Below are 11,337 nucleotides of genomic sequence, written 5' to 3' on the forward strand. Positions count from 1 at the left end.
ATTAAACATTGGTTCAAAGGTGCGCCCAAAATATGGGCAAAGGTAGCCTGATCAATTGTTAGAATGGTCATCCAATAACCGATAGGCTAAGAATGAACTGTCGATCATTAACTTCAAAGCAATAGGGTTGCTAGAAGTGCAAAATCCAAACAGCACCGATCACCTGTTGGTATACTGGTTGGAACCAACACGGGGACCAAGAAAGAATGGTGATGGTTAGAAGTATTACAATATCAAGAATTCTTAAGAGGTGGTGAAATTCTCACGACATTCTTGACATAAAAGATGGTAATACTTCAAGGTAAAGAAGAACAAATGATGGGTAGCAAGGAACTCAAGGTATAACACAAAACATGAACAAGTTTGTGTTGGAGTTAAGACAATAAAGTGGTCGATGGTAACACAAATCATCGAGGGAAAGGATGGTATTTCTCATCATGAATTCAATTGATATCCTAGAAGAGCTCAGAAGGCTGATGATGATCACGACACATTTGTCGAGAGATTTCATGAGGATGTAATCGATTGGCGATGATATCAAGTCAAAAGAATGACGAAGCAAAAGGTTATTGGAACCAAGGGTACAACCCAAACACGAAATCGATCTTGTCATTCAAGGCGAAATGATACGACGAGGAAGATCGGCATAAGGTTATCTCATCGTCGAAAATTGTGCTTCGGGAAGAAGGACCAGGTAGCACAGTTAAATTTTAGCACAAAATGATATAGCCGATCAGGCTAGGAATGACGTGATTGAGTATTAAACATCTCAACCACAAAGTACTAGGAGTACTGAATCACATGGGTGATTCGATTCACTAACCGGTGTTCTCGGTTGACGACAACCTAGAACCCGTGGAGTGACTATGACGGGGAAAGGTACTACTTCATCAGAAATTCATAATATGTAACGTAATGGGTTGATATCCTCGAGATACCAGGGGTAATACTCGAAGGTAGATCAAAATAGAGGTTGGGAAGACATAATGATCTGCATAAGGCAAGTACTTTTAACTTGTCCGAGAATGGGATCAAAGAAGAACAATCACGGTCGGAACCACGACTGCAAAGGACCAGATCCCAGATATAAGATGAACTTATACCAAGGGAATAATTAATTGAAGAGAAGCTTTAATGACAAGATCTACATCGTGTCCATGGGCATGAACACAAAGTTCAAGGTCGACTCCCACTTCTCTAATGCATAACCTTTCATTCACTTCTCGCCTTCGACGAAGTTGTAGTGTTGAAGTTTTATCACACATAACAATAGTAGAGTATGACCAGTAGTAGTTTCCAGGTTCACACAGATTAGAAAAGGCATAGGTTCAACCCATCAGGGCCTCTTAGGAACATATACCACAAACTTCAGGAGTAATTTATAGCAGCTCGAAAGCAGAGCATGGTTGAGAAAGCAGAGGATACAATTTACCAAAGGCATTATGTATCCGAGGGAAGGCTCACAAGGTTATTGAATATGAAGGACGATGTTGGATAAAATCCAACAAAGGATTTGCCGGTCCATAACGGAGCTGATGTGAGCATCAACACACAACCAGAGGAAGTAACAATGCAAAGGCATTGGATTATAGAAACAACTGACTAATTCAGAGCTCAAATGCAAAGGAATTATGATTTTCAAATCAAGGGCTTAGAAGCAAACGCTCTGATTAAGGATGGATAAGTTGAGTAGACTAGGGATAAAATCGACGGTAATTTGATTGGTCGAGAACCATCTCCTGTTCATAATGACATCTGAGCCAGAAGTATGAATTCTAGGATCTGATTAAGGATTGCGAACATTCGCAACATATTGAATCAAGGGACCCAAGATGATAAAGGGAAAGAACGTCAATGGATATTTCTAGGCATTTGGAATTAACCATAATGCAGGCAGACAAGAATTTCAAGAGCCAAAGGCTGCACAAGATTCTCGATAGATCGGATAGTATTTCAAAGAATTTTATAAAACACCAGAATCAACTGGGGATGAGCGGATACTCGGTAAGTGTGAGGAATTATTCATACATGTATTCATGAGGAAAAGGAGCTGCAAGGCAGCAGACAAAAAGGATTCTCGAAATATCCGACGTATTTCAGGGTATGTTGTAATAACAAGAACAATTGGAAGTGAAGCTATGGACGACAAGTGTATGTAGTTTTCCATAGGGATTTACCGGTGGTATGGAATTGCAAAGGCGAAGGGCACAAGGGTCTCGGGGAAACATCGGAGAGTATCTTCAAAATTTTCTGGTGTAGCAGGCGTTCATCTGCACTGAAGGGGCTCTCCGAGAGAAAGTAGTTACGAGAACCTAGAGTCAGATTTAGTAAAATCATTTAACCCGAATAGAAGAGAGATCAGAGTCCGAGAGTGTAGACGAGGAGTAAAAGATCCTAATACCACCCAATGGCGACGTGGGCCCGTAAGCCACACAGCCATGTTAGTAAAAGTTTTCCAGTAACTAGACTCAACTTCGGCCAAGGAGTTGGAAGGGGGATTCCTACAGGCAGTCGGCTCTGATACCAACTTGTGACGTCCCGATTCAATCGTACACTAATCATGCACGCAAACGTGTATGATCAAGATGGGACTCACGGGAAGGTATCACAACACAACTCTAAAAACATAAATAAGTCATACAAGTATCATAATACAAGTCAGGAGCCTCGAAGGCTCGAATACAAGTGCTCGATCATAGACGAGTCAGCGAAAGCAACAATATCTGAGTACAGACATAAGTTGAACATGTTTGCCTTAAGAAGGCTAGCACAAACTGGGATACAAATCGAAAGAGGTGCAGGCCTCCTGCCTGGGATCCTCCTAAACTACTCCTGGTCATCGTCAGCGGCCTGCACGTAGTAGTAGGCACCTCCGGTGTAGTAGGAGTCATCATCGACGGTGGCGTCTGGCTCCTGGGCTCCAGCATCTGGTTGCGACAACCAGGTAGAATGGAAAGGGGGAAAAGAGGGAGAAAAGCAACCGTGAGTACTCATCCAAAGTACTCGCAAGCAAGGATCTACACTACATATGCATGGGTATCTGTGTAAAGGGGCAACATCGGTGGACTGAACTGCAGAATGCCAGAATAAGAGGGGGATAGCTAATCCTATTGAAGACTACGCTTCTGGCAGCCTCCATCTTGCAGCATGTAGAAGAGAGTAGATGGTAAGTTCACCAAGTAGCATCGCATAGCATAATCCTACCCGGTGATCCTCTCCTTGTTTCCCTGTTAGAGAGCGGTCACCGGGTTATATCTGACACTTGGAAGGGTGTGTTTTATTAAGTATCCGGTTCTAGTTGTCATAAGGTCAAGGTACAACTCCAAGTCGCCCTGTTACCGAAGATCACGGCTATTCGAATAGACAAACTTCCCTGCAGGGGTGCACCACATTACCCGACACGCTCGATCCCCTTTGGCCGGACACACTTTCCTGGGTCATGCCCGGCCTCGGAAGATCAACACGTCGCTGCCCCACCTAGGCACAACAGAGAGGTCAGCACGCCGGTCTAAATCCTATGCGCGCAGGGGTCTGGGCCCATCGCCCATTACACACCTGCACGTTGCGTACGCGGCCGGTGAGTAGACCAAGTAACCTCCATTACAAAGGAAGTTGCGTTACGCGGTCCAACCCGACGCGCGCCACTCAGTCGCTGACGCCACGACGGCTTCGGCTGATACCACGACGCCGGTTGCCCATATCTTGTCCCACATGGCGGTTAGTGCGTATAAGGTCAACGACCCAACTCAGATCAAATACCAAGATCTCGTTAAGCGTGTTATTATGAAATAACCGCGGACGCCGACCAGGGCCAGGCCCACCTCTCTCCTAGGTGGTCTCAACCCGCCCTGTCGCTCTGCCACAAAGATCCACACAGAGGGCCGTCGGGACAAAGGTCCTTTCAGCCCCCAATCCGTGAATCACTCGCGGGTACTCTACGAGCCGACCCGATTTTAGTCACCACATTTATCATATATTATGTATATAAGTATATACCCGTGATCACCTCCCGAGTGATCACGACCCGATAGTATAGCAAGGCAGACGGACAAAGATGTAGGGCCACTGATGGAATACTAGCATCCTATACTAAGCATGTAGGATTGCAGGTAAAGGTAACAACAGTAGCAACAATGACAGGCTCTGCAGCAGAATATGATTAACCGAAAGCAGTAACATGCTACACTACTCTAATGCAAGCAGTAGAGAGAAGGAATAGGCGATATCTGGTGATCAAGGGGGGGCTTGCATGGTTGCTCTGCTAAGAAGGAGGGGTCATCGTCGATGTAGTCTATCACAGGGGTATCGGCAGCAGTCTCGGGGTCTACCGGAAAGAAGTAACTGAGGGGAGCACAATAAATAATAGAGCAATCAAAGCATCACAAAGCATAACATGGCAATACGCGGTGCTATGGGTGACCTAACACAATACTAGGTGATAGCGGCGAAGGGGGAAAACATCCGTGAAAGTATTCCCGGTGTTTGACGTTTTCAGATAGATGAATCAGAGGTGGATTGTTGCATGTTCACTATGCTAGGGCAGACGAACGGACTACATATTCGGATTCGTCTCGTCGTTCTGAGCAACTTTCATATATAAATTATTTTCATCTGACTTACAGATTATTTTATATGATTTATCAAAGATTTAAACATTTCCTGAAATTACAGATTTAATTTAATTCGAAAATAATTTTAATATCTAAATGCTACAGGTACCAGAAAGTGTACCCACACTTTTGCACGTGAGGCTGATAGTGGGCCTAGAGTCAAAGTCAACGGCTGACTGAGTGAGCCTTATCCAAATGAACAGTACACGGGGCCCCACATGTCATTGGGTGACACACTAAACATAGTTGAATATAAACCAGGGACTAATTAAGCACGGCGGGGCCCAATGTCAGTGGCTGTTTTAAGGGGGAATTAGCACCTAATTAGTTTGGCAAATTAACTGGGACGGGGCCGCTTGGCAGTGGCAGTGGGGGAGGTTAGCGCTAAATTAACTGGGGTAATCCCCTCCAAGTCAACAAAGGGGGGCCGGCTGGGCTCGCGCGGCACTAAGGCGCCGGCGGTGCTCGGCAGCGACACGGGACGGCCCCGGATGGCGGCGGCCCTGGCAGGCGCGGCCAGGCGCCGTGGGGCGGAGGCAGCGGTGGCCGGGCATAGCCGGAGCGCAGGGTTAGGGCGGCAGCAGCGGGCGGAGGAAGGAGCAGCACCGGCAGCCGTAGCGGAGCAAAACGGCAACGGCAGCAAGGGGTGGTGGCAGCGCCGGGCGAAGCGGGAGGCGGTTGCGGTGCGGGCAAGGGCGCTCAGGGCGTGGCCAGGGAGCGCGCGGGTGCGGCCAGGGAGTGCGATGAAATGCAAGGGCGTGGTGGGCGTGAGCTCACAGTCCAGGCGCGGCGACTAAGACGGCCTAAGGCGACAGATTCGACGGGGAAAAGGGGGAGACGACGAGGAGCTCACCGGGCCCTGCAGATGTGCGTACGCGGGCTCGGGGGAGGCTTGGTGACGACAGCGTGGTGGCGGCGTTCTCAGGCGACCGGAGGGGGAGGCGGGGTCGAGCGCGTCGACGACGGACAGTGACGGTTGCCCGCGGAGGGGATCGACGGGGGCGACGGCACGAGGGCGTCCTAGGTTGTGGCGCTCGGCGTGGAAGAAGAGGATGACGACGCGCTTCTTCTGGGCATCAGCGGAGGGCGAACGGTGGCCGGTGGCTACGGTAACGACGACGACGGCGCGATCACCGCGCGAGCTCTTGCGCTCGATTTCGAGCTGATGAGGAGGGGGCGCAATGGGGAAAGTTGGGGGACCGGACGAGAGAGTGCTAGGGTTTTTGTTGGACACGGTTATAAGCCACGGGGAGGCACGTGGAGGCCATCCATGGCTATGGCAGCCGTGGATGTGCGCCACGCACCTGGCTGTGCCTCCTCTCGTGTACAAAGCTTGAAGAGGCCTGTAGATGGGCCGGGCTGCACTGTGGCTTTGGCCAGGCCAAGTGCACAGTACCAGTTCAGCTCCTTTCTTTCTCTTTTGTTTTGTTTTTACTTTTTTTTTATTTTACTTTTTATTTATTTCAGTTTTGTTTCCTATTATTTTAGTTTTAGTAAAATATGCACTTAGTATATAATTAGTATTTCAACTTAGCCCATAGTCACAAAAAGTTTAGTCCTCAAATAATTAATTTGACATTTTATTAATTACAAAAGGTATTCAAATAATTGTTTTTATAGTTGTTTTATTCATCTGATAGTATTTCAACATTTTATAAAGGTGTGGTTTCTCGAACATAATTACCTATGCGATATTTGGTTCACTCCGAACATTTTAGTTTAAATATTTGAAAACTTTTATTGTTTGCTTGATTTTGAATTTGAATTTGAATCGGTTTCGAACTAACGTGAGATTAGCAACAGTAATCGAAGTGACGTGGGGCCATTAACAGAGAATTACTGTAGCTTAACTATCCGGGCATCACAACACACTCTCCCCGCTCGTTGCTATGCTTCTCCTAGATAGATCTTGCATGATCGTAGGAATTTTTTTGAAATACTACATTCCCCAACATTGATAATAAGTTTTCGTCACATATTCTTGTGGGAGTAGTAACCATATGTTGGGTTTTGTGTCTTTTCATGAATGATTTGGTTTTCAAAATGTTTATATCCTATGTAGGTTATTTATGCATGTATGCACTGGCTCTATAATTAGTATATCATGAAGAGAGCGGAGACAGGGATCTTTCTATGATGATGTCTATTCAGCTGGAGAATACGACAAGGGAGGTTTTCTTCCATCATGAATAAGAGGACCTCCACCATCTTAGGCGTGCCTTGATTGGTTTTTTTCCTATAAGATGATACTTGTTATTTTCGGGTCTGTGGGTTATGCAAAGGCCATGATCACTCAATGTGGCTGTATCACCTCGATATAACGATTGACTGAAAAATTCCTTCATAGAGAAAATGGCACGCAGGTACCTGAATGTGGGCCTATTATGACATTTTTTCACCCGGATTTTCGCAAATGAACCGACAACTATTCGCTTCCCTTCTTAATTAATCGAGATCCATGATACGTGCATTTTGCATCATAATTTCGGAGGATATAATTTTATGCATATTGAATCACATTTGCATGAATTTAACTTGAGTTTATCTTATAATGCCGAAAATTGTAAGAATAATTATCAGAGAAGTTGTCATGAAGGGAAATTAAGAGCTCGTGAAGAACTAAAATACGGCATCTTCGACAAGGGAATTCGAAGCAACCATCATCACCAACACGCAACACCAATGCATAAAGGGGAACATATTCATCCAAGGCATCTTCACCATCTCCATCAACATCACCAGCACCATCACCCCTATTTCTATCTCCATTCATCTACGTACAATTGGTGTGAATCAATTACCGTTATCACTTATCGGTGTTAATTGCTTCTTGTAGTTCATCTCGTGTGTATTATTGATGACATATTTGTTTCTTCATATTGTTATATTTATCATTACACCTCTGAATATGTTCACCATGATGTATCGTGAGTAGTTCCATAGTTTTGTTGAGGACATGGGGGAAAACTAGTTGTTAATGGTCATATAAATTTGCAATATAGGTTGTTGTTTGATCATGTTGTGGTGTAATTATCTAGTGGTGGTATAAGAAAGTCGACTGCATATCACTTCACCTATAGGGGCCTAGAGGAGAGTATCGGGTTATAAAATTTTAGGATGTGAGGCCAGGATGATAGAATGTCCATTCCCTAAGTTTGTGAATTATAACATTAACATCTGGAGTGAATTGGGACCTAGAGGAGGCGGCTCTAGTAGGACTTTATGTCTTAATTTCTCTTAGTAGTTGTGGATTCATGCTAAGAGACCAATCATAAGTATGTGTGAGTCAATTGTTTTGGAGCATATAGGCTTAGGGTATATCCACACATCATAGATTAAGCAACGATAATCACATTGAAATATTGTTATTTGCATTACAAAATATTCCTACCGTCCTCGAGAATGTTCGATCACCATAAGTACTACATAGACTTGTTGTTATCACAATTAAAATTGCACCACTTGCTGCACTCTTTCACCTTTTATTGTTATTTACATTACCTTGCAACTCCGCCCTCACAAACAACTACAACGTTACACATCTTAGTACTTACAGTGAATCATTGCTATTTTTGCACTTACCAATTCCTTCTGCCCCTTCTGGGATCAATACTTTACCTATCAAAGATATCTACAATTGACCTCCTAGACTTGTGCGATGTTGGACTCGTTTCTTGCGCCGTTGACGGGGACTGTAGAACTTTTGGGAAGTTAAAATTGGTAAGGAAACCATTTTACTCTGTGTGCTATTTTTATTTTTTTCTACTAGTTTTATCACTATGGCTTCATATATTATTGATACTCTAATTGAAACTTTCCTATCATTTGGTAATAACGTTTGTGAGGAACCTATTAATGAAAAAAGAAGAGGTTTATAGAGTACCTATTGGTTATATCAAACATGTCAAAGGTAACTGTTGTGTAGGAATTGAGAAAGATCACCCTGATGATCATATTCATTCGCTTGATGAAATATGGTCCTTCTTTAAAACTAATGGGTTATCTTGTAATGACTTGAAGAAGAAATTATTCCCTTGCTTAATAGAGGGTGAAACTCTCAGAATGAATCATTATCTTGAAAAAAATTATGCCATGAATTGGGAATGGCTAAGTGGTCAATTTCGAAAGAGATTTTATTCTCTGCATAAAATTTGTATTGATAGAAAGTATATATAATTCTTGGCCTTATGCGGGAGAGGGCATGGCCCGACCTTTTATGAGGTAAAAAAGTTACTCCTTCCATTCCATAATGTAGTGCGTATAGATTTTTTGAAAATTCAAAATTTACAAGCTTTGAGCAAGTTTATGAAGAAACCTATTTATATCTACAATACCAGATATATAAAATATGAAACTTTGTCTTATGATGAATCTAATTATATATGTTTGGCATTTTAGATGTAAATATTTTTATCTACAAACTCGGTCAAATTTGGTGAGGTTTGACTTCTTAAAAAAATCTGTATGCACTACATTATGGAACGGAGGGACTACTAGTAATAGTTTTATCAAAGAGCTAGCAACTTTACAACTAAGGTAACAAATCTTCCTTCTTCTAGGAAAAGAACACAATTATGTGTTCCCTTTTACTTCTATCATCATAATCAAGTTGCAGATGTATGATCCTTAATTAACATGTTAAAAACACATGGCAATGCGAGATGATAATTTATTATTGGACAAAATAATGAGCTAACATAATTCCATGAACACAATAATTGCTAACAGAGTTTCGGCCTCCCTCTTAGTTCACCTTCATGAAGGAGAGAAGTTGGCGTTTCTTGGTTAACACCTGCTCGTGCAACTCTGCCTTGTATTTTCCATCTTTCCCCTCAAAGTGTGTCACATCAATGATGAGCTCGTAGTTCATGCCAGACATGAGTTGTTGTCTACCACTCACCACCTTGTTGAACTTGAGCACGCAGTTCACGCGCTTGTTGAATTCCAACACCGCCCAGTGGCCAAGCTCCTGGATGTGTTTGTCATTTATGTTCTTCATTGGTTCCCATCCATTCACTCCTGTCGTTTTCCACAATTGGTTTCCCATCGATTCACCACAACCTATGGCTGGTACACTAATGGCATAAATGATCGCAGCAACAACGACGAGCAGGAAACTGGTTGTCCTCATGGCGTATAAACTTTGCGATTATGAAAATTTTGGTTGGTTAATGAGGTTTTGGAGGTTAGCGAGTCGGTTTATGTGGGGCTCCGGTGAACTGGTAATGTGAGTGGTTCCACAACAAATGAGATGAGGGTGGTTAAATAGACATCACTATAAGAGGCAACCATTAATTGGATGCATATCCAGACGTGAATTGAAAACGACATTTATGACAACATTTAACTATGTTATCCAAAAATTAATTAGATGCATATCCGAACATGAATTTAAAACAACATCTTACTATGAACATTAATTGTATGCATACCCAAATATAGGCATTTTGAATGAGATTGATTACAACATTTTATTGGGTGTGACAGTTACACCAATATTCAATGATTAGTATAATGTTGCATCTATTACTACCTTTGTTTCAATATTAATTGATATACGCCCAAAAAGGCATCTAGAAGAACACTAATCAGATCAAAAATTTAATTGGAATGGATAGTATTATCCTGGAATGTTGGAATATTTGGGTCAAAGAAATGGGGAAATTCATGAAAAATGAAATAGGCTAATACACTCTACTGCTAGAGACGGTGGTAGTAGCCACTTGTCATGTAAGAGTTGTCAGCGAACCTGGACTAGGTGCTATACCACCGTTGACTATGGCTGTATAGATAGTATATACTCCACCGCCATAACATGTGGCGGTAATCAAAAGGGCCAGATAGTAAAAAATCAAAATAACTATTCTAACCTTTAATGATTTATCACATCCTTGTATCGATGTTTGAGTAGTAACTTGTTCTATGAAATCAATTAAATAGTATAAATATTGATTGCACTTATATTTGTTCATTTTTAAGAAATCTTTTGTGTCTTATGTATGAGTACACACATACATTGGGGAACACCTAAGATGCAACAATGTGTCATGATGAATATTTGAAAGGAGGCCAGAGTGACAAAGTACCATTTTCGGGGCATAAGAATTATAACATAGAGGAATTAGGGGACCCTAAAGGATAAAACTATGATTTGGTTTTTACCTTAATTATTCTTAGAATAGTTGAGGATGCTTGCTGAGGGTGTAATCATGATTGCATGTGAGTCAATGGTTTTACAACATGTTAGCATAGCCCCCCCACCCTAGAAATCGGCACAATTCCAATTATTGAGGGAGGCACAAAGTTCATCTTACAAATGTAGTGCCTTGTCTACCCACGTGATATTACACCAAGGTGGCAATGGAGATGCGTCACCTAGGTAGATCATTGAATCACATCTTTTACATGGTATTTATACATGTTCCCATGATAAGAAAAACAACCACTTATTACAAAATAGCCAATTGCCTAAAACACTTGCTCTCATTGGAAACCACTACATTCATCACAACCACCTCCACAACAAAAACACTTGCTCTCCTTTACTTACTATAAATCAATTAATAATAACACCTAACTTCTGTCTTTATCTCCTTGAGTACTTTAGTTACTCCACTTGCAACCAATCTTACTTATAGAGAATCTAGGTAAACTAAAACACTAAGTGCAAAGAAATCTTTATTAGTGACAGACAGAGCTTGAGAGACTAGGAAACCTAACTCAACTC

General features: G+C 42.5%; 1 protein-coding gene across 1 annotated transcript; it reads right to left on the reverse strand.

The window, feature by feature from the left end:
* Window positions 1-9,308: 9,308 nt before the first annotated feature.
* Window positions 9,309-9,830, reverse strand: LOC123050153 (cysteine proteinase inhibitor 6-like). The gene has a single exon (XM_044472987.1). The coding sequence runs from the start codon at window positions 9,739-9,741 to the stop codon at window positions 9,355-9,357; it is 387 nt and encodes a 128-aa protein (XP_044328922.1). The 5' UTR covers window positions 9,742-9,830; the 3' UTR covers window positions 9,309-9,354.
* Between the last annotated feature and the right edge of the window lie 1,507 nt (window positions 9,831-11,337).

This window comes from Triticum aestivum, chromosome 2D (assembly GCF_018294505.1).
Source record: "Triticum aestivum cultivar Chinese Spring chromosome 2D, IWGSC CS RefSeq v2.1, whole genome shotgun sequence".
NCBI classification, from domain to species: domain Eukaryota; kingdom Viridiplantae; phylum Streptophyta; class Magnoliopsida; order Poales; family Poaceae; genus Triticum; species Triticum aestivum.

Coding starts and splice junctions, on each gene's coding strand:
- LOC123050153 (XM_044472987.1), bottom strand. CDS start 9,741: ATGAGGACAACCAGTTTCCTGCTCGTCGTTGTTGCTGCGATCATTTAT.